The sequence below is a fragment of the Strix aluco genome, chromosome 36 (genome assembly GCF_031877795.1).
Source record: "Strix aluco isolate bStrAlu1 chromosome 36, bStrAlu1.hap1, whole genome shotgun sequence".
NCBI classification, from domain to species: Eukaryota; Metazoa; Chordata; class Aves; order Strigiformes; family Strigidae; genus Strix; species Strix aluco.
This window is the reverse complement of record NC_133966.1, coordinates 167,764-190,845: the sequence shown is the minus strand read 5'-3', so window position 1 is coordinate 190,845 and position 23,082 is coordinate 167,764. Positions and strand designations below refer to the sequence as shown.

Genomic DNA, 23,082 nt, shown 5'->3' with positions numbered 1-23,082 from the left:
CTGGCTGTCCAAATACATCTAACAACAAAATCAGAGATGTTTGTGCTTGACATTTGGAAACAATCAGGAGCAATGTGGAAGAACTATGAATGTGATTTGTTTTCTTTTACTTCAGCAGTTTCTTTTGCTTCACTGAGCCTTGTTCAGAAATCAAACGTACCAAAAGTTTAGTGTCAATGACACAAAGAAAACCATCCCTCTCCTCAAAAGCCCCCCCAAGCAGCAAATGATGCTGAATTGCATTGCTCTTGTTGTTGCCCCCAGGACTGTTCGCAGCTGGGGTATGAACAGAGGTTGCCAGGAAAGGACAGGTTAGTGCTGCTGGGTGAGCACAGCACACGGGGCGCTGCCAGCCTCTGTTACAGAGGTGTCCTAGAAGAAAGAAACAAAGTGTATGAGTTTTCTTTTTGTTGTAAAATCCCTCATTTTCTTTGCATGGTGAAAACCTCTCGATGGGGATTTCTTAATGTCACTTCCCTAGAACCCTGCAGATAAATAACAGCATCTGCCAGTAGAAACAATGAATAATTTCAACAAAACAATCCTTTGGAGTTCCTGAAGGAGCACCTCTCCCCTTTTTCCTTGACCTTGCAGACGAGCTGTGGCCTTTTCTTTCTTTTATCTCCATGTAGTGGCCACTGTGCTCGGCTCAGAACTGGAGTCATGACCTCATGACAAGCCTCATCTGACCCATGAAATGTCCTGCTCCCAGCAAGAGTGTCGTCCGGGACAGGGGCTGCTCAGGACACAGCGGCCAGGTACAGACCACACAAGGGCAGCCAAGAAACCCGACTGGAATGTGGTTTTGCATGCAGGTTCCTAGGTCAGCCTGGCTTTGGTCAGGCGGCTGCTGACTTGACAGAGAACTGTCTCTTGTCGTGCATGTCTGTGTTCCCCTGCAGCTGCAGCCGGTGAGTCTCTGTTCCAGTTTGGGGCTGGAAGACTCTGCTGGAGCCTGTTACCCCTGGCCTGGGGTTAGCACAGAGGAAACCTCACAGCTGCCGTGCTCCTAGGTGATACAAGTGTTGTGCCACTTTCATTAGTTGGCATTTTTTTTCTGAAGTCACGCTCTCATTCTCTAGTAGTTATACTGATAGAAAGCTGCCTTAAGCCAGAAGAAGTGAGCACAAGCTCTAAGCGTACAAGACTCTTTTACTGACATGACTACACCCACTGCAAGGGCCATACCATGTATTTCTGCTGATGGGGAAGCTGGCACTCTGCTGACTTCATTTAACTTCTGTAGAGGTGGTGTGTGAAGCATCTAATTGGCAGCGTCCACTGCTGTTAGACTCCTTATATAGCTGTGCTGTCAGCTTGGAAACAAACTTCTGTTCATTCTCTATCAAATAATTACCTATAAATTTCTTTAGAAGTGCTCTTGTATGTATGTTCCCGTTTTCTCTCACAAGTGTGCATTTGACTCAGGGAGATTCTAAGCCAATATGAGTCTTTACAGTTGCGTTTATTTTACACAAAGCATTGATGTACCTAAGCTGAGTTGGACCTTTAATCTAGGAACGCAGGAGTGGAGACTTGCAGCATCGGGCACTGGAGGAGGTGGCTGTTGTAACTTGGATGGAGGGGGAAGGAAGGGCTGAATAGAGTCGAGATCTTTTCTTGTGGATTCGTTGTAAATTTGAAGCAGAAGGTGGAACAGGTGGTGTGTATTTATGCCCTACTCAGCCTCTTCTCACGGTACTTAAGGTGCAGGCTTCTGCAGTCGCTTCTTTGGACCCAGATTGTGTGAGAGAATTTATGGTGTGTGGGTGAGTGGAGTCAGAGGTGGGGATTTGTGGATGGCTGTGCACAGGCAGGTTGGTATCACTGGTTTGATGTGTCTGTGCTCTTGGCCAGTCTGTGCTGCCCAGCGCAGGTGTGATCTCTGCTGGAACTGGAAGAAAATGTTGCAGCTGGATGGTGGTGGTGGTGAAGGAAATAAAGCAGCAACTCCCCAGTGCCTGTGCTGCTTCAAAATCAGTGGTGGGGAAGGTAAAAGGAAATGCAAAAGACTGAAAGTGAATCTACCAGCAGCGTATGTGGGTTTTGGGGGTCCTCTATACACACCATCCTGTGTTGTGGAGACTTTGCAGACAGTTGCAGAATCCAAGTGCTGAAGCTGGGTGTCTCCCCGGCTCCATTCTGACCGAGAAGCAAACCCAAGAAATGGAAAACCACCTGCCTTCAGTTCTCTCTGTCAGGTGTTTCGGCCTTCTCTCAGCCTGGCAACAAATGCCCAAGCTGTCATCCTCTGGCGTCTGTCTGTGAGCTTTCCTCTCCCGCATTCCCTGTGCCTGGTGAATTATCTCTGTCCACACGCCTTCCACAGCCACGCGCTGCTGGGGTGCCTGATGCTTGACGTGACAAACCAGAGCTCTTCAGTATCAGAATACTTTCTGTTGTAACGTCTCTGCGGTATTTTGCTCTCTGTTCCGGAGGAGACAATGTTCTGAACTGTGTGCAGAGGTGGAGAATGTGCAGGTTTACATCTATAGAGGGGAGTCTGGAGTTTGTGTGTTGGGAGCACACGCTGGCGCTGGGGCCAGGGACTCCTTCGCCTGAGCTGAGCCCTTTGCTTTTCTGTTCCTGCTGGCATCAGCTACGCACAGAGTATCCCGTGCAGACCCTGGTGACGGAGTTGAGCTCTGGGGGATGCAGGGAAGTGTCTGCCGTTTCCCAGGAATAATCCCAAACGCTCGTTGTTCCCACAGCCAAATGCTGGGTGGCACTTGGTTTAGGATCTAATGTGCTACAATAAGAAACCATCTTCTGCTGCCAGGAGCAAGGGACTCGCAGCTCTGTGTGCCGAGGGTGGCATTTCAGCTTTGCTCCCCTTGTTAGAATCTTTCTGTACCTTTGAGGTTTGGTTTTTTTCCTTTTTCTAGGTTTGCACCCCGCCTTCCCCTGCAGGATACATCCCATCTGAATGTGCACAGGTTAACGGAATTTGAAACTGCTCCCAACCTCCTGCTCACCGCAGGGCTGGCTTCTGAGAGCCGTAGTATGTTCACAGATGGTAAAGAAAGGTAGGGGACATTTTCCTGTGTTCAGAATTTTGTTTCCCGTTTGGTTCACCACTTTCACAATGTTTATGCAAGGAGCTTGGACATGCTGGAAGGCAGGACTTTGGTTTCAGGAGGCATGTCGGGGCCATTTGTTTAGTCCTTTACTGGTATGAAGACAAAACTTGTGAAAAAATCATACAATAAAATAGAAAAAACCACCTCATTTATCTTGTTAACTAGTTACTTGCAATGTGGAAAAAGTACTTTTTTTCCTAATGTCAATAATCTGTATAGTGGTAGTTTGTTCTCGTCTCAAAGGGAAGAATCCCCCAATTTGAACCCAGAATGTTCTAGCAACTAACCAGTGCCCAGTCAAAACCAGCCCAGCTCCCCAGTACAAGAGAGGATTTTGGTGCTGGGACAAATGGGGACGTGCCAGCTTGGCACACGGGTGCATTTTCATGCCCTGAGATGTCTCGGGAGGGGCAGGATGGGCTAAAGCTTCCCTCCTCCTCCTCCTCCTCTCCGGGCTGGGTCCGGGTGTGCAGTCCTGGGGGCAGCGGCAGAGGCCGGGGGGGACCCTGCTCAGCACACTCAGGGTGGTCCCCGTGGGAAGGACACTGTGGAGTCCCAGCGGCTTGTGGCTCCGGCTTTATTTAAAAAAATCATTATTCCAGTTCAGCCTTTTTTCCAGAGCATTTGCTCTCTCGGAGGGTCAGAAGAGCCAGCAGCACAGCGACCGCAGGCTCCACCTTGATATCGGCCTCTGCTCTGTTGTCAGGATGCAGACGGTCTCGGCTGCCAGGGACCTGATGGAGAGTTCAGAGTCTTTCCCCAAGGGCTGGAGCACTGCAAGAGAAGGGAGCAGAGCAGACGTGAACCCTCACTGCCCGCAGAGACCCCAGGACCCCCTCCAGCCCATGCCAGCGCCATCCATCTCCTTCCCTGGCCGGGAGGAGCTGGTGAGACAACCAGAGCGGCTGGAGCTGCTGCTCAGGAATGACCCGTGTGCCCCCGACACACAAAGGAGCTCAGGACTGGGCCAGGCCACAGAGTCATTTTTTCGTTTGCCGTACGAGCTAGTCTAGAGTTGTGTGTGCCCTCAACGAGCCCGTGTATTGATCTGAGCATCACAATGTGGAGTCTGGACATCATCAGCCTCCTGGCAAGGGGCAGGACAGAGACGGCTGTTCTTTCCCCACAAATTCCCTTCCTTTTTGGTGAGAAAATTCCTCCAAGATTTCAAGACCTCACTAAAGAGATACGCTAACCTATGTGTTAAGACACAAACAACTTTCTGAAACTGCTCTTGAAAAAAACCTTCTGAAATTGCTCGTCTGCCCCAGGAGCGTTTTCCTGGGCACAGCAGGACCTGCCCGGACTCTGTCCCCTACTCACCATCATGGATCTGCCACAGCCTCTCCTGGCTGATCCGCCGGCGCCGCACAGCAAGCCCTGGGGCACAGAGTTAATGTCAGAGCTCTGCTCCCCCTCGGCAGGGCTGTCCCCCGGCAAGGACAGCTCCCGAGGGCGGTGGGACCCAGCAAGACCCCCAGCGAGCCCCACCAGTGGGGACTGGGGCCGGGCAGCCAGAAATGGCTCCCCGGGGACTCACCAATGAACCTGACGGCCGCCTCTCGCACGGTGGCCTGAGGGTCCTCCACGTAGGGCAGGCTCTGGCACAGATACTCATCCACCCTGCTCCTGTTGTGCGTTATCTGAGGGAGCACAAGGGCACGGGGCTGGTACGGACCCTCCGCAGCCATCCAGACCAGTCCCTCCTGCCAGCACTCCTGCTCCCTCCCAGTGACTCCCGTCTCCCAGCCAGGAGCCCTGTGGGGCTGAGGGCCAGAGCGCGCCACAGGCAGAGGGGGCTGGGGGTGCTGAGACCCCTCCGTCCCGCTGCCAGGGCCCAGATGGGCCGGGGTCTCCTGGAGAAGAGCCCTTGGGGGCTGCGTGCTGGAGGCCAGGGAAGGAGGATGCAGCTGGAGCAGCGGGGCTGGGGCAGGGCAGCGATGCAGATTGGCACAGCCCTCCCCATGGCACGGCTGCAGCCCCCGTCCAGCCAGCCCTGGGCTTTGGGGGTTGTCCTCACCAAGCACTGTCCGATCAGGTGTGTCTGCCATGTCTTGGCCACGGAGCTGAGCCTCCTGCAGCGCAGGAACTCTCCACAGGCACTGAGGGTGTCCCGGGAAGCCTGTGGAGAAGCAGAGGCTGGGAGATGGTACCAGAGCCCAGGGAAGGAGACGTGGCATCCTCCTCCTCTGGGCCTGGCTTTGAGCTGGGGGGACGGTGTGATCCTGGGATTGGATCCCCCTTCATTCCTGGGGCCATCCCGCGCTCTGGGAGCTGGCTCCGACTGAGCAGGGAGCTCTCTGTGCCAGGTTCTCTGGCCCTGCTCGTGCTGGGGCTGCAGGGACCCTTCCTGTGGGCAGGGGGTGACCCCACCTCCCCCTCCAGCTCTGCAGCAGTGGGACCAGCGCAGTGGGACCCTGCGGTGACACACATTCCCATTGTCCCTCACGCCCAGGCCACCCCCGTGGTGTCAGCATGCCCTTCCCCGCGACACCAGTTGCTGATCACTGCACCTTGGCCACGCTCTCGATCTGGTCACTCGTATGGAAGAACAGTGGGAGCAGGCCACTCTGCACTGTCTTCACCATTTTTTTCTTGTTTCTCCCCACCGCAGTCTTCATCACATCTTTGAAGAGGCGGATGGAGAGCTCCCGCAGCCGGCTGGACTCCTGGCAGGGAAGAGGACGGAGGGAGCTCAGCACCCTGCCCACGGTGAGCAGGGGCGTTAGCGTGGCTGATGGGAGAGGAGCTGTTCTGGGGTCAGATCCTGAACGCAGGAGCCGTCGGCCAGACCTGCAGCTGTGGCTCAATGGCCCCAGAGCCCTGAAAGGCCCCGGAAGAGGAGCGGGGAGGGGAAGAGCCCCAAAAGGCTACGCAAGAGGAGTAAGGGGGGGACCCCTGCCCAAATGCTTCCTGCATGGCCACACTGAAGGGCAGCCATCTTGCAGCCATCGCCTCAGCTCAGGCTCCCATGGCAGCCTTACATCATCGAAGAGGGGTAGGAGCTCCTCTGCCAGACTCAGGTTTATGAGGTTGGCTTCTTCCTCCTTCATGTGACCCATCACGTTGATAAACAACACCAGAGCCTTGGTCTTGACATCAGCGCTGGCGTCCATCAGGGTCTCCAGTATGTCAGGCAGCAGCACCGTGAGTTTTCTGGCCTGTATGAAACACACCGTTGTCTTTTTGTGAAGTGGTGAAAGACCCCCCCACCGCCCCAGCCCCCGGCTGCCAATGTGGCTCGCCTTGCTGACCCCCCCGCTCACCATTTCAGGTGTTTTCGAGAGTGTGATGAGGCCCGTGAGCACAAGCGAGAGCGTCACTGGGCTGGGACGCCTCAGGTACCTGTGGGCTTTGTACAGGGCAGCAAACTGCTCCACGTCAATGTCAGCGCAGGCCAGGAGCTAAAATGGAGACAGTGGTGAGAGACCAGCAGAGCTGCAGGGCTCCCTCCCCGCCACCAGCACGGTCCATGGCAAGTGTCTCCTCTCCCCTTGAAGCCACCTCAGAGTCTCCACGTCTCTGACCCAGGACCAGCAACTGCCTTGACTCTGGTTTCCGCCCCTTCCTGGGGTCTCCAGGCTGCAGAGCTGGGCAGGGGGATGCAGGCAGGGGGGGAGGGCAGAGTGCTGCCTGTGCCGGGACAGGCTTGGTGGGGCCAAACCAGCATGGGGGGGGGCCCGAGCATGTGACACAGGGGTCTGGCTGGTGCTGAACAGGGGAAGGAGGAGGAGGAGGAGGGGGAAGGCAGAGCGCTGGGGCTGAGCGTGGGTCACTCACAGCCAAGGGGTAGATGCAGGCGTCCTCCGTGGCAGAGCTGAACACCCTGCGCAGCCGCCAGTCCTGCAGCACGTTGAGCAGCTCCAACAAGACGCTCCACAAAGCCAAAGGCACGGAGATCATCACCTCCCACACAGCCATGGCAGCGCTGTGGAGCCAGAGCAAACTCGGTCGGGCTGCCTTGGCTCCTCCGGACCCCGGCCCTGCCCACGCCCCTCATTTTGGGGTGCCCAGGGATGCAGAGGGGGGTGAGGTTCTGTTCCCATGGGGCAGGGGCTCTGCTTTGGCCAGCTCTGGCTGAAGGGGGAAGCGTGGTGGGATGGAGAGCCCTGCTCCTCAGGGATAGATATCCCGCAGTTTTCTGTGGGTCTGACAGCCAGAGAGTCTCTGGGCCACTCTCCCCCTGGGGAACGAGCCCTCAAGGCTGTTGAGGCTGGTACCTGTCACACATTGGAGAGATCCTCAGAAGGCTCCTGACCACCTCCCTGGGGCTCCACTTGGTCAGCTGCAGCAGCAGGGAGTCCAGGCTCTTCCGGGCTGGCTCCATGTGGATGTGCTCCACATTTTTGTGGATGAATCTCATAATTTCTGGCACCTGGAGGGGACATGGGTAAGGACGGTGCTGCCATTGCCATCCCTCCCTGCTGCCTTGAATTGGTTTCGGGTGCCTGAGAGAGCCGGGTTAGGGCAGGAGGGAAGAGCAAGACTTGACACATCTTGACACAGGAGGACAGTCCAGCCACGGGGCACTTACATCCGTCAGCCAGGACGCTGGGTCTCTCACGGCCATGTCCACGATGTCGCTGCCCATCTGCATGTCGTGGACATCATCTGCCGTCAAGGCCTCGATGGCCACAAGGAGAATGTCCGTCTTCTGAGGCCAGAGGTTTTCGCCAAACACCTACGGGAGGAGGGATGGGGGGGAAGACATGTCACTCCGAGCATGCCGACAGTGCTGCATGACTGAGCAGCTCATCCATCCCTTGTCCCTTTGCTCGCACAAGCCGATGCCACGGACAAGGGTCCCTGCGAGGGGGGAGCTCATTACCATTGTTATGTCGCCGCTGTCAAGCGAAGAAAGCAACAAGGTGCTCTCAGAATCCCATCCTGGTTGGAGCTCTGGGTGCTCGGGATTCTCCTCCGGCAGTGTCTCGCCTACACGGAAACATGGAAGAGTCGGTAGGACACACCATCTTCGCCAACAAGCCTCCCAGATGGCGAAAAGAGCTTTAAATGGCACCATGCCGAGGAAACGGGGTCCCGGCATCGAGCCAGCCCCGGGGAGCCCTCTACTCACCGATCTGCAGTGGCTGGACCATGGACACCTCGTGGGGCTCTGGAGGAGAGCTGCTCTCCTGGGGAGCATCCACCTCCTCCCAAACCACCCTGGGGTGGGGGGTTCCCTCTGCCATCCTCAAAAATGGAGGAAAGTGGTTGAGGGACAGTGGGGGGGTTCAGCTTAAGGGAAAGGCCGGGGGCGGCGGGGAAAGACGTAGGCTCAGGAGTGTCCTCGCTGCGCTCCTGTCCTGTCCCTTCCCTGTCTTGTCAGACACTGCGGGGCCCCGCTGCTTATATACAGTGCCATGGGGTGACACGGGGGCGTGTCACAAAGGGGGGGTCACAAAGGGGGTCACATTGTGACACGTCACCCAGGCCGGGTGGGGCAGGGGTTCCGCTGCAGGGCGTAGGGACCTAGATTGCCATTGGGCCATGGCTCCCCTCGGGGTTCCCCCAGGCCCCCATCATGTCCCCTCAGGACCTTCCTGTACCCTCAGGCTCGTCCCAGAGGGTTCACACACCCCAGCACAGCCCCTGGACCTTCTGCTTTGATCCCGACAGAAACACTGCAGACTGCCCCGTCTCTCCTTTGCGGTCACCTGAAGCGTTTGCTCGCCTGTCTCCAGTTCTCTCCCACACTCAGAGTAATCTGCTACAACAGCGTCCTGGTTTCAGCTGGGATAGAGTTAATCTTCTTGAGCTGGGAGGGGGTACAGCCGGAGTGCCAGGCCCAGACTGGCCATTGGAGTGTTCCATATCCCGTGACGTTATGCTCAGGATATAAAGCAGGTGTGTTCTCTCTTGCTTCCAGTTTTGTGATGGCAGGATCTCTGTTCTGTCGGGATCGCTGGCCGGGAGCAGGCTGGGTATCAGTTGGTGGGTGATGAGCAATCGCCTTGTGCATTACCCATTTGTACTTTCTCTTATTGTTTTGTTTTATTACAATCACTAAACTGGTGGGTTTTTATCTCAACCTATGTGTTTTCCTTGTGTCCCTCCACTCTCTTCCCCCATTCCCCTGACGGGGGGAGGGTGAGCGACTGGCTGCGTGGTGTTGGGCTCCGACCTTTTTAAACCTGGAAAGCATTTCCTATCAGGAGACTTGAGAATCAGAATCTCCTTTTCCTTTTTTAACAGAACTGGAAGCTGTAGACTGCACAGTTATAAATGAGTCTGGAAAACAGAGTGTGGGTGACTCCCCATAGTACGGGTCTGCTTCAGTTTAGGGCAGCTGCTTGAGGCAGAGGCTGTGGGAGCTGTGAGTGCCTCAAATCCCTCCACAGCATCCTGATGCCAGGAGCGGCTTGCAGGAGAGAGCTTGCCTCACCAGGGGTTCTGCACAGGGATGTGTCTGTACCTGCCCTCAGGTAGGGCACTTGCCCAAGCAGATGCTCTGTGGCTGCTGGGGAAGTGTTGGAGCACTCCTCCTCCTGCCACCTCCTGGGGCTTTTCTGTTCCTGGTGATTTCTTGCTCCACCTGGGAGGAGAGGCAGTCTTCTGCTACAGCCACATCAGAGGATGATCCGCAGGCATGGTGAGCACTGAAGGCTCCTGATCAGCTGGGTCAAGCCTTGGCTTGAGCCGAGTCATGAATAGCTCAGATAATTTTACAGAGGATATTGCCAACAGGTGTGCGTCCTTGCAGAGATATACTCCAGAAAGCGTTTTGAGATTGACAGCAAGGTTAGCAGCAGAGCAGAAAAAGCAGAATGCCGATGGATAAACAATTATGCAGGGGACCCCCTAATTTGTCGATTTCTGTATTGCATTGACTGTGTAAAGGCTGGAGAGCCATTAGCAGGGTCCTCTGAGATTACTTTCCCTTCCTGTAGTGTCTGGCAGAAGGAGAGGCTGTGGCAGGGCATTACATGCTCTGGTCATTTTCTCCTGCTGCATTGAATCGTTAAGGTCATTGCTAAATCTTGGCAGTATCCTTTATTCGAGGCTCACTTTTTCCCTCCACCCTTGCATGCTTTTCTGTTGTTGCTGCTGTTGCTCTCATTTTATAGAAATGATTCTAAGATTACTCTTGTTTAGAACGTTCCCTGAGCTGCCTTTCTCGGCAGATGTCAGTTAGCAACACAGTTTCATGAGGACTTAAACCCTTAAATACTGAAGTCTGTTCTGTATATGGCTGATCCAAAAGATCAGAAAGAGTATTAGGCAGGCCGAAAAATAAACCTCCTGGCACTTATGTCAAGCAGCTTGTACAGAAGCTTGATGTATGTGTCAGCTGTGAAATAACACATGAAAAGCTGACAGAGAATGAGCCTGTCCTTCATTCTGTCTTATCGTGGCACATGGAAATAATCATAAATTGTAGAAGACCCTTGCTGGATGAGACCGACAGACTATTTATTTTTTTTTTTTTAGAGGGACTGAGTGTGGGAGGAGAGGCCACAGCTCAGTCATGACCTGGGGAAAAAAAATTGTTTTAGGGAACACAAAACCTGGAGGTTTTTCTTCAGTCAACCACTTTGTCCCTCTTGTTGCTTGACAACAGGACTCCTGAGTCCCTGATGTTGCTTCCCTGTCAAACAGCAGATGATTCCAGAGTTCCTGGGTAAATCCATTCCTTGCTCTTGCAGACCTGGCCGGGGCTGCACGCTGAGCAGGACTTTGCACATTTGACTTGTCCCTTGTGCTGCCCTGAGGCTGGGGGCATCTGTTGGATCTCCAGACTCTTTCTGGCCCCTGGAGAGAGGTGGTGGGTGCAGGCACTTACAGGGCCCTCAGCCTGCCGGGGGGCTCTGCCTGCTGTGGCACTAGTTGGCAGAGGTGGGAGAAGAGCTCTGAGACCGTCTACCCAGCCTGACTCGCCCGCCGGTGGTTAACATCCTGGCTCAAGTCACCAGCTGTAGTTGTCTGATTGCAGGGCAGCCTTCAGCGCTGTTTCACGCATTAAAAGATGCGAGGTCAGTTTTGGCCAGTGTGTATCTGCTAGGCTATGCCTAGTTTTAAATTGAATGCAAGTGCCTCTGCTCTTGAGAATTATTTTTTTCCTCCCCATTGAGCTTTGCCGTACTCTCTCTCTGCTTGATAACAATGCTGAGTGATAAAATGCCTCTTGCCTTTGAAGTCAGGTCTAACAACACCAATTTTTAAACCAGTTTGAACTCTGTAGTGGAAGAAGATAGGACAATGATATGGCAATCATTAGTTTCTTGTTTCCCCCTAATCTGGTAGAATGTGTCTTATTGTGGCCTTTGCTAACTGTAACCACAGCAGCAAATAGTGATGGATGTATTGCACTAGGATCTGCCATCTCAGTGATCATATTCTGCTTCCAGACGCCTTACAGGTCACAAAGTAAACTAACATCCAGCGGCGATACATCAGGATGGTGCAGAAAATTCCCTCCTCCCTTTCAGAGAGATGATCCAGGTTGTTCGGGACTTTGGAGCAGGAGCTGACTTTTCCAAAGTCCAGCAGTATCCCAACCTGCCCGTTACTGAGCAGGCTGCTGTGTAAAGGTCAATGAACTTGTCTGCCTGGATTAGTTGGAGGGGCCGTACAGGGATCAGCAGGTGGAATGAAATTCAATCTATACCAGCAGAAGAGTGGGAAAGTGACTGAAGGGGACGGGGTCTATTGGAGCTTTGGTAGTAGGGCACTCCCTGTTGTGGGGTGGAGGTTTTCTTAAATTTAAATATGTTTCTATTAGTTCTATTTGTTTGCATTCCAAACTGGGGCATAGGAGCTAAACAGCACACGGTGGCTTTTGGAGAGTAGTTATGGCGCGGGCAGAGACGTGAGTGTAACACTAATGTGCCCTGGAATCAGAGGGAGGCGTGCTGGTGCAAGAGGTCTGGGGTGAGTGTAAAAGCAGTTGTGATTACGGAGGAAGTTAAAACATCCATCTCTTGTTCCCAACAGCTTGTAGGAAGACTGAAGACAGCAGCAGAAGTGGTGCACTGGATGCGGTGGAGAACAGCTGTACCTTATATGAAGAACATCCGTATCGATCCTTCTTTGGAGGGTTGTTTAAATTACTTTTGGCCTCTCTGAAATGAGGAAGGTAAATGTGTCCAGTTGAATTTCCCCTGTGCTGTGTGCATAAACAAATTTAGAAAAGTGAATTTTTGCCCAGCCGCAGGACGTCCTGAGATGAGTATGAGAGCAAGTGGGATAGATCGCTTCTGAGGAGCGCCTGCCACTTCCTACAGAAGCTAAAAAGACATGTCAACTTTTACATGTCTAAAGTCAGAAGAGATCTCGGTCTTTGGGGAGATTTTGTAAAGCATCTAAGAGGATGAAACAGAGGAGTGGTTAAACTGATCGGTTGAGTTACCTCCTCACATTGCATGTGTGCGTGTTGTTACATCTCTTGGGCACTTCAGAAAATAATCCCCTTCTCAAGAGTACTAAGCTGGATACACTTCTAGATGGTGACTGCACGTAAGGATGTAATACTTCCAAGGAGAAATAGACTTTTGTTTTACATTATTTAACAAATTTGCCTGTGGCCTATCTACTACTCCCCGTTTTTCTGAACAGTTCACAAATGTGTCAGTTCTGTAGTTACGGGAATATATAAAAAGTAAACTGTGCTCACAGATACATTAGAAGAAACCAAAAGCATTACACTTGGATACGAAAAGCTGCATCTTGGACACAGCATCTGAGCACACACCACCACAGATATGACTGAAGGGAAATACCCATGAGGTTGGTTATTTACTGGAGAATTGCTGTCTTGCTGTCTGTTGACACTACTCTGATACTCTTAGGAGGATACAGGGGGAAAAACACTTTTGCAAGTCATTTGTGTGTGTTTCTGAAGTACTGATTGATCATGGCTCAAAATATTTGACTTCAGTATAAAGTCATGCAGATACAAAACCAGACGAGCCAGGATGTTTCTGAGGATTGTGTTGATGCTCGTAACCACAGCTCAGATATCTCTGTGGATTCCATCTGGTGTATTTGCAAAAGAGGCTGAGTCTCCGCTGCTGCTGCCTCTGTGTTAAGTAGTTCCCCTTCAGGGCTCTGTTGCCTGGCTGTGGGATTTTCCTCATCCCTGGATAAACTGCGCCTGTCACTGACCTCATGACAAGCCTCATCTGACCCATGAAATGTCCTGCTCCCAGCAAGAGTGTCGTCCGGGACAGGGGCTGCTCAGGACACAGCGGCCAGGTACAGACCACACAAGGGCAGCCAAGAAACCCGACTGGAATGTGGTTTTGCATGCAGGTTCCTAGGTCAGCCTGGCTTTGGTCAGGCGGCTGCTGACTTGACAGAGAACTGTCTCTTGTCGTGCATGTCTGTGTTCCCCTGCAGCTGCAGCCGGTGAGTCTCTGTTCCAGTTTGGGGCTGGAAGACTCTGCTGGAGCCTGTTACCCCTGGCCTGGGGTTAGCACAGAGGAAACCTCACAGCTGCCGTGCTCCTAGGTGATACAAGTGTTGTGCCACTTTCATTAGTTGGCATTTTTTTTCTGAAGTCACGCTCTCATTCTCTAGTAGTTATACTGATAGAAAGCTGCCTTAAGCCAGAAGAAGTGAGCACAAGCTCTAAGCGTACAAGACTCTTTTACTGACATGACTACACCCACTGCAAGGGCCATACCATGTATTTCTGCTGATGGGGAAGCTGGCACTCTGCTGACTTCATTTAACTTCTGTAGAGGTGGTGTGTGAAGCATCTAATTGGCAGCGTCCACTGCTGTTAGACTCCTTATATAGCTGTGCTGTCAGCTTGGAAACAAACTTCTGTTCATTCTCTATCAAATAATTACCTATAAATTTCTTTAGAAGTGCTCTTGTATGTATGTTCCCGTTTTCTCTCACAAGTGTGCATTTGACTCAGGGAGATTCTAAGCCAATATGAGTCTTTACAGTTGCGTTTATTTTACACAAAGCATTGATGTACCTAAGCTGAGTTGGACCTTTAATCTAGGAACGCAGGAGTGGAGACTTGCAGCATCGGGCACTGGAGGAGGTGGCTGTTGTAACTTGGATGGAGGGGGAAGGAAGGGCTGAATAGAGTCGAGATCTTTTCTTGTGGATTCGTTGTAAATTTGAAGCAGAAGGTGGAACAGCTGGTGTGTATTTATGCCCTACTCAGCCTCTTCTCACGGTACTTAAGGTGCAGGCTTCTGCAGTCGCTTCTTTGGACCCAAATTGTGTGAGAGAATTTATGGTGTGTGGGTGAGTGGAGTCAGAGGTGGGGATTTGTGGATGGCTGTGCACAGGCAGGTTGGTATCACTGGTTTGATGTGTCTGTGCTCTTGGCCAGTCTGTGCTGCCCAGCGCAGGTGTGATCTCTGCTGGAACTGGAAGAAAATGTTGCAGCTGGATGGTGGTGGTGGTGAAGGAAATAAAGCAGCAACTCCCCAGTGCCTGTGCTGCTTCAAAATCAGTGGTGGGGAAGGTAAAAGGAAATGCAAAAGACTGAAAGTGAATCTACCAGCAGCGTATGTGGGTTTTGGGGGTCCTCTATACACACCATCCTGTGTTGTGGAGACTTTGCAGACAGTTGCAGAATCCAAGTGCTGAAGCTGGGTGTCTCCCCGGCTCCATTCTGACCGAGAAGCAAACCCAAGAAATGGAAAAACACCTGCCTTCAGTTCTCTCTGTCAGGTGTTTCGGCCTTCTCTCAGCCTGGCAACAAATGCCCAAGCTGTCATCCTCTGGCGTCTGTCTGTGAGCTTTCCTCTCCCGCATTCCCTGTGCCCGGTGAATTATCTCTGTCCACACGCCTTCCACAGCCACGCGCTGCTGGGGTGCCTGATGCTTGACGTGACAAACCAGAGCTCTTCAGTATCAGAATACGTTCTGTTGTAACGTCTCTGCGGTATTTTGCTCTCTGTTCCGGAGGAGACAATGTTCTGAACTGTGTGCAGAGGTGGAGAATGTGCAGGTTTACATCTATAGAGGGGAATCTGGAGTTTGTGTGTTGGGAGCACACGCTGGCGCTGGGGCCAGGGACTCCTTCGCCTGAGCTGAGCCCTTTGCTTTTCTGTTCCTGCTGGCATCAGCTACGCACAGAGTATCCCGTGCAGACCCTGGTGATGGAGTTGAGCTCTGGGGGATGCAGGGAAGTGTCTGCCGTTTCCCAGGAATAATCCCAAACGCTCGTTGTTCCCACAGCCAAATGCTGGGTGGCACTTGGTTTAGGATCTAATGTGCTACAATAAGAAACCATCTTCTGCTGCCAGGAGCAAGGGACTCGCAGCTCTGTGTGCCGAGGGTGGCATTTCAGCTTTGCTCCCCTTGTTAGAATCTTTCTGTACCTTTGAGGTTTGGTTTTTTTCCTTTTTCTAGGTTTGCACCCCGCCTTCCCCTGCAGGATACATCCCATCTGAATGTGCACAGGTTAACGGAATTTGAAACTGCTCCCAACCTCCTGCTCACCGCAGGGCTGGCTTCTGAGAGCCGTAGTATGTTCACAGATGGTAAAGAAAGGTAGGGGACATTTTCCTGTGTTCAGAATTTTGTTTCCCGTTTGGTTCACCACTTTCACAATGTTTATGCAAGGAGCTTGGATGTGCTGGAAGGCAGGACTTTGGTTTCAGGAGGCATGTCGGGGCCATTGGTTTAGTCCTTTACTGGTATGAAGACAAAACTTGTGAAAAAATCATACAATAAAATAGAAAAAACCACCTCATTTATCTTGTTAACTAGTTACTTGCAATGTGGAAAAAGTACTTTTTTTCCTAATGTCAATAATCTGTATAGTGGTAGTTTGTTCTCGTCTCAAAGGGAAGAATCCCCCAATTTGAACCCAGAATGTTCTAGCAACTAACCAGTGCCCAGTCAAAACCAGCCCAGCTCCCCAGTACAAGAGAGGATTTTGGTGCTGGGACAAATGGGGACGTGCCAGCTTGGCGCACGGGTGCATTTTCATGCCCTGAGATGTCTCGGGAGGGGCAGGATGGGCTAAAGCTTCCCTCCTCCTCCTCCTCCTCTCCGGGCTGGGTCCGGGTGTGCAGTCCTGGGGGCAGCGGCAGAGGCCGGGGGGGACCCTGCTCAGCACACTCAGGGTGGTCCCCGTGGGAAGGACACTGTGGAGTCCCAGCGGCTTGTGGCTCCGGCTTTATTTAAAAAAATCATTATTCCAGTTCAGCCTTTTTCCAGAGCATTTGCTCTCTCGGAGGGTCAGAAGAGCCAGCAGCACAGCGACCGCAGGCTCCACCTTGATATCGGCCTCTGCTCTGTTGTCAGGATGCAGACGGTCTCGGCTGCCAGGGACCTGATGGAGAGTTCAGAGTCTTTCCCCAAGGGCTGGAGCACTGCAAGAGAAGGGAGCAGAGCAGACGTGAACCCTCACTGCCCGCAGAGACCCCAGGACCCCCCTCCAGCCCATGCCAGCGCCATCCATCTCCTTCCCTGGCCAGGAGGAGCTGGTGAGACAACCAGAGCGGCTGAAGCTGCTGCTCAGGAATGACCCGTGTACCCCCGACACACAAAGGAGCTCAGGACTGGGCCAGGCCACAGAGTCATTTTTCGTTTGCCGTACGAGCTAGTCTAGAGTTGTGTGTGCCCTCAACGAGCCCGTGTATTGATCTGAGCATCACAATGTGGAGTCTGGACATCATCAGCCTCCTGGCAAGGGGCAGGACAGAGACGGCTGTTCTTTCCCCACAAATTCCCTTCCTTTTTGGTGAGAAAATAAAATTCCTCCAAGATTTCAAGACCTCACTAAAGAGATACGCTAACCTATGTGTTAAGACACAAACAACTTTCTGAAACTGCTCTTGGAAAAAACCTTCTGAAATTGCTCGTCTGCCCCAGGAGCGTTTTCCTGGGCACGGCAGGACCTGCCCGGACTCTGTCCCCTACTCACCATCATGGATCTGCCACAGCCTCTCCTGGCTGATCCGCCGGCGCCGCACAGCAAGCCCTGGGGCACAGAGTTAATGTCAGAGCTCTGCTCCCCCTCGGCAGGGCTGTCCCCCGGCAAGGACAGCTCCCGAGGGCGGTGGGACCCAGCAAGACCCCCAGCGAGCCCCACCAGTGGGGACTGGGGCCGGGCAGCCAGAAATGGCTCCCCGGGAACTCACCAATGAACCTGACGGCCGCCTCTCGCACGGTGGCCTGAGGGTCCTCCACGTAGGGCAGGCTCTGGCACAGATACTCATCCACCCTGCTCCTGTTGTGCGTTATCTGAGGGAGCACAAGGGCACGGGGCTGGTACGGACCCTCCGCAGCCATCCAGACCAGTCCCTCCTGCCAGCACTCCTGCTCCCTCCCAGTGACTCCCGTCTCCCAGCCAGGAGCCCTGTGGGGCTGAGGGCCAGAGCGCGCCACAGGCAGAGGGGGCTGGGGGTGCTGAGACCCCTCCGTCCCGCTGCCAGGGCCCAGATGGGCCGGGGTCTCCTGGAGAAGAGCCCTTGGGGGCTGCGTGCTGGAGGCCAGGGAAGGAGGATGCAGCTGGAGCAGCGGGGCTGGGGCAGGGCAGCGATGCAGATTGGCACAGCCCTCCCCATGGCACGGCTGCAGCCCCCGTCCAGCCAGCCCTGGGCTTTGGGGGTTGTCCTCACCAAGCACTGTCCGATCAGGTGTGTCTGCCATGTCTTGGCCACGGAGCTGAGCCTCCTGCAGCGCAGGAACTCTCCACAGGCACTGAGGGTGTCCCGGGAAGCCTGTGGAGAAGCAGAGGCTGGGAGATGGTACCAGAGCCCAGGGAAGGAGACGTGGCATCCTCCTCCTCTGGGCCTGGCTTTGAGCTGGGGGGACGGTGTGATCCTGGGATTGGATCCCCCTTCATTCCTGGGGCCATCCCGCGCTCTGGGAGCTCCGACTGAGCAGGGAGCTCTCTGTGCCAGGTTCTCTGGCCCTGTTCGTGCTGGGGCTGCAGGGACCCTTCCTGTGGGCCGGGGGGGACCCCACCTCCCCCTCCAGCTCTGCAGCAGTGGGACCAGCGCAGTGGGACCCTGCGGTGACACACATTCCCATTGTCCCTCATGCCCAGGCCACCCCCGTGGTGTCAGCACACCCTTCCCCGCGACACCAGTTGCTGATCACTGCACCTTGGCCACGCTCTCGATCTGGTCACTCGTATGGAAGAACAGTGGGAGCAGGACCCTCTGCACTGTCTTCACCATTTTTTTCTTGTTTCTCCCCACCGCAGTCTTCATCACATCTTTGAAGAGGCGGATGGAGAGCTCCCGCAGCCGGCTGGACTCCTGGCAGGGAAGAGGACGGAGGGAGCTCAGCACCCTGCCCACGGTGAGCAGGGGCGTTAGCGTGGCTGATGGGAGAGGAGCTGTTCTGGGGTCAGATCCTGAACGCAGGAGCCGTTGGCCAGACCTGCAGCTGTGGCTCAATGGCCCCAGAGCCCTGAAAGGCCCCGGAAGAGGAGCGGGGAGGGGAAGAGCCCCAAAAGGCTACGCAAGAGGAGTAAGGGGGGGACCCCTGCCCAAATGCTTCCCGCATGGCCACACTGAAGGGCAGCCATCTTGCAGCCATCGCCTCAGCTCAGGCTCCCATGGCAGCCTTACATCATCGAAGAGGGGTAGGAGCTCCTCTGCCAGACTCAGGTTTATGAGGTTGGCTTCTTCCTCCTTCATGTGACCCATCACGTTGATAAACAACACCAGAGCCTTGGTCTTGACATCGGCGCTGGCGTCCATCAGGGTCTCCAGTATGTCAGGCAGCAGCACCGTGAGTTTTCTGGCCTGTATGAAACACACCGTTGTCTTTTTGTGAAGTGGTGAAAGACCCCCCCACCGCCCCAGCCCCCGGCTGCCAATGTGGCTCGCCTTGCTGACCCCCCCGCTCACCATTTCAGGTGTTTTCGAGAGTGTGATGAGGCCCGTGAGCACAAGCGAGCGCGTCACTGGGCTGGGACGCCTCAGGTACCTGTGGGCTTTGTACAGGGCAGCAAACTGCTCCACGTCAATGTCAGCGCAGGCCAGGAGCTAAAATGGAGACAGTGGTGAGAGACCAGCAGAGCTGCAGGGCTCCCTCCCCGCCACCAGCACGGTCCATGGCAAGTGTCTCCTCTCCCCTTGAAGCCACCTCAGAGTCTCCACGTCTCTGACCCAGGACCAGCAACTGCCTTGACTCTGGTTTCCGCCCCTTCCTGGGGTCTCCAGGCTGCAGAGCTGGGCAGGGGGATGCAGGCAGGGGGGGAGGGCAGAGTGCTGCCTGTGCCGGGACAGGCTTGGTGGGGCCAAACCAGCATGGGGGGGGGCCCGAGCATGTGACACAGGGGTCTGGCTGGTGCTGAACAGGGGAAGGAGGAGGAGGAGGAGGGGGAAGGCAGAGCGCTGGGGCTGAGCGTGGGTCACTCACAGCCAAGGGGTAGATGCAGGCGTCCTCCGTGGCAGAGCTGAACACCCTGCGCAGCCGCCAGTCCTGCAGCACGTTGAGCAGCTCCAACAAGACGCTCCACAAAGCCAAGGGCACGGAGATCATCACCTCCCACACAGCCATGGCAGCGCTGTGGAGCCAGAGCAAACTCGGTCAGTCGGGCTGCCTCTGCTCCTCCGGACCCCGGCCCTGCCCACGCCCCTCATTTTGGGGTGCCCAGGGATGCAGAGGGGGGTGAGGTTCTGTTCCCATGGGGCAGGGGCTCTGCTTTGGCCAGCTCTGGCTGAAGGGGGAAGCGTGGTGGGATGGAGAGCCCTGCTCCTCAGGGATAGATATCCCGCAGTTTTCTGTGCGTCTGACAGCCAGAGAGTCTCTGGGCCACTCTCCCCCTGGGGAACGAGCCCTCAAGGCTGTCGAGGCTGGTACCTGTCACACGTTGGAGAGATCCTCAGAAGGCTCCTGACCACCTCCCTGGGGCTCCACTTGGTCAGCTGCAGCAGCAGGGAGTCCAGGCTCTTCCGGGCTGGCTCCATGTGGATGTGCTCCACATTTTTGTGGATGAATCTCATAATTTCTGGCACCTGGAGGGGACATGGGTAAGGACGGTGCTGCCATTGCCATCCCTCCCTGCTGCCTTGAATTGGTTTCGGGTGCCTGAGAGAGCCGGGTTAGGGCAGGAGGGAAGAGCAAGACTTGACACATCTTGACACAGGAGGACAGTCCAGCCACGGGGCACTTACATCCGTCAGCCAGGACGCTGGGTCTCTCACGGCCATGTCCACGATGTCGCTGCCCATCTGCATGTCGTGGACATCATCTGCCGTCAAGGCCTCGATGGCCACGAGGAGAATGTCCGTCTTCTGAGGCCAGAGGTTTTCGCCAAACACCTACGGGAGGAGGGATGGGGGGGGAAGACATGTCACTCCGAGCATGCCGACGGTGCTGCATGACTGAGCAGCTCATCCATCCCTTGTCCCTTTGCTCGCACAAGCCGATGCCACGGACAAGGGTCCCTGCGAGGGGGGAGCTCATTACCATTGTTATGTCGCCGCTGTCAAGCGAAGAAAGCAACAAGGTGCTCTCAGAATCCCATCCTGGTTGGAGCTCTGGGTGCTCGGGATTCTCCTCCGGCAGTGTCTCGCCTACACGGAAACATGGAAGAGTCGGTAGGACACACCATCTTCGCCAACAAGCCTCCCAGATGGCGAAAAGAGCTTTAAATGGCACCATGCCGAGGAAACGGGGTCCCGGCATCGAGCCAGCCCCGGGGAGCCCTCTACTCACCGATCTGCAGTGGTTGGACCAGGGTCACCTCGTGGGGCTCTGGAGGAGAGCTGCTCTCCTGGGGAGCATCCACCTCCTCCCAAACCACCCTGGGGTGGGGGGTTCCCTCTGCCATCCTCAAAAATGGAGGAAAGTGGTTGAGGGACAGTGGGGGGGTTCAGCTTAAGGGAAAGGCCGGGGGCGGCGGGGAAAGACGTAGGCTCAGGAGTGTCCTCGCTGCGCTCCTGTCCTGTCCCTTCCCCGTCTTGTCAGACACTGCGGGGCCCCGCTGCTTATATACAGTGCCATGGGGTGACACGGGGGCGTGTCACAAAGGGGGGGTCACAAAGGGGGTCACATTGTGACACGTCACCCAGGCCGGGTGGGGCAGGGGTTCCGCTGCAGGGCGTAGGGACCTAGATTGCCATTGGGCCATGGCTCCCCTCGGGGTTCCCCCAGGCCCCCATCATGTCCCCTCAGGACCTTCCTGTACCCTCAGGCTCGTCCCAGAGGGTTCACACACCCCAGCACAGCCCCTGGACCTTCTGCTTTGATCCCGACAGAAACACTGCAGACTGCCCCGTCTCTCCTTTGCGGTCACCTGAAGCGTTTGCTCGCCTGTCTCCAGTTCTCTCCCACACTCAGAGTAATCTGCTACAACAGCGTCCTGGTTTCAGCTGGGATAGAGTTAATCTTCTTGAGCTGGGAGGGGGTACAGCCGGAGTGCCAGGCCCAGACTGGCCATTGGAGTGTTCCATATCCCGTGACGTTATGCTCAGGATATAAAGCAGGTGCGTTCTCTCTTGCTTCCAGTTTTGTGATGGCAGGATCTCTGTTCTGTCGGGATCGCTGGCCGGGAGCAGGCTGGGTATCAGTTGGTGGGTGATGAGCAATCGCCTTGTGCATTACCCATTTGTACTTTCTCTTATTGTTTTGTTTTATTACAATCACTAAACTGGTGGGTTTTTATCTCAACCTACGTGTTTTCCTTGTGTCCCTCCACTCTCTTCCCCCATTCCCCCAACGGGGGGAGGGTGAGCGACTGGCTGCGTGGTGTTGGGCTCCGACCTTTTTAAACCTGGAAAGCATTTCCTATCAGGAGACTTGAGAATCAGAATCTCCTTTTCCTTTTTTAACAGAACTGGAAGCTGTAGTGGAAGCAACCACTGGGTGGCTGGAAACTTATCCAGTGTCCCATGTCACCGCCCGGAACACCATCCTGGGCCTTGAAGAGCGAGTCCTGTGGCGACACGGCACCCCAGAGAGAATTGAGTCAGACAACGGGACTCACTTCCGACATAACCTCATAGATGCCTGGGCAGAAGAACACGGCATCGAGTGGGTCTACCACATCCCCTACCACGCACCAGCCTCTGGGAAGATCGAGCGCTACAATGGACTGTTAAAAACTACATTGAGAGCAATGGGGGGGTGGAACCTTCAAACACTGGGACACACATCTGACAAAGGCCACTTGGTTAGTCAACACAAGAGGATCTGCCAATCGAGCTGGTCCAGCTCAGTCAAAACTCCCACATGCTGTAGACGGGGATAAAGTCCCTGTGATGCGCATGAGGGACCTGCTGGGAAAAATGGTCTGGGTTAGTCCTGCGTCAGGCAAAGGCAAACCCATCCACGGGATTGTTTTTGCTCAAGGACCTGGGTGCACCTGGTGGGTGATGCAGGAGGATGGAGAGGTCCGATGCGTACCACAAGGGGACTTGAGTTTGGGTGAGAACATACTGTGAATTATATTGTGCTTTTGTTAATTTTTTTTTTTTGTTGTTATTGTTAATTGCTAAATGGCAGCTGGGCATGAAGCAGATGGTATAGAATAAAGGGGTGGATTATGTCCTGGTTCAGCTAGGATAGGGTTAAGTTTCCCCAGCAGTGGGGAGGGAGCTCTAGCCGGGTTATTCAATACGATGCTGATGTCAGGTCCGGACGCCCAAGCGCGGGAAGAGCAGGGACGGTTTTGGTCCGGGTCGGTCCCCTCACTGCTGTATCCGTGCGGTATATCTCTTGCTCTGGTCATTGTTATTACTGTTATTGTTATTGTTGTTGCTCAGTTTGTTGCTGTTGCACTGTTGTATTAAACCTCTCCTTATCTCAACCCCGGGGTTTGTATTTCACTCCCTGCCCCGCTCCGGTCTGAGGGTGGGGGAGGGGCAGCGGCAGCGTGGTCTTGAGTCCCAGCAGGGCCTAAACCACCACACTTGGGAAAGCAAGTAAATGCAAAGTAGAGCAGAACAAGACAGACCTAGGACAACAGGCTGTGGAATAAGTGTAATCCCTGTGAGAAAAAAGTGCTGTGGTCCACACTCAAAATAGAACTAGAGTGCTTTAAAAGTGTGTGAACTTGAGAATCATTTTTCTGAAAGGAAACTCAACATTAGTGAATCTCGTGAGGATTTTCTATATAGAC

General features: G+C 54.4%; 1 protein-coding gene and 1 long non-coding RNA gene across 6 annotated transcripts; both read left to right on the top strand.

The window, feature by feature from the left end:
- Nucleotides 1–634: 634 nt before the first annotated feature.
- Nucleotides 635–3,892, top strand: LOC141917297 (uncharacterized). Its single transcript, XR_012621265.1, has 3 exons — nt 635–758; nt 2,886–3,026; nt 3,787–3,892. It is a non-coding gene; the product is annotated as an uncharacterized LOC141917297 (long non-coding RNA).
- A 20-nt stretch (nt 3,893–3,912) lies between these two features.
- LOC141917292 (uncharacterized) lies at nt 3,913–22,770 on the top strand. 5 transcript variants are annotated; one of them, XM_074810397.1, is made up of 8 exons: nt 3,913–3,967; nt 5,695–5,804; nt 12,026–12,156; nt 15,402–15,542; nt 16,302–16,483; nt 18,211–18,308; nt 21,157–21,448; nt 21,797–22,770. In XM_074810397.1, exons 4-8 carry the CDS (start codon nt 15,520–15,522, stop codon nt 22,210–22,212), a joined length of 1,011 nt encoding a protein of 336 aa, XP_074666498.1. In that variant the 5' UTR covers nt 3,913–3,967; nt 5,695–5,804; nt 12,026–12,156; nt 15,402–15,519; the 3' UTR covers nt 22,213–22,770. The 5 variants fall into 5 exon arrangements, with proteins under 5 accessions (XP_074666498.1, XP_074666499.1, XP_074666500.1 ...); XM_074810398.1 differs by having other exon boundaries at nt 12,026–13,274; XM_074810399.1 differs by having other exon boundaries at nt 12,022–12,156.
- Nucleotides 22,771–23,082: the final 312 nt, after the last annotated feature.

What these genes read in the sequence shown, in the direction of transcription:
- LOC141917292 (XM_074810397.1), top strand. Translation starts at nt 15,520, where the DNA reads ATGTTCACAGATGGTAAAGAAAG. An exon ending in TCCCTGGCCAGGAGGAGCTG is followed by an intron (nt 16,484 to 18,210) that starts GTGAGACAACCA and finishes TCCCCACCGCAG; the next exon opens with TCTTCATCACATCTTTGAAG. An exon ending in AGCTCAGCACCCTGCCCACG is followed by an intron (nt 18,309 to 21,156) that starts GTGAGCAGGGGC and finishes CTGTACCCTCAG; the next exon opens with GCTCGTCCCAGAGGGTTCAC.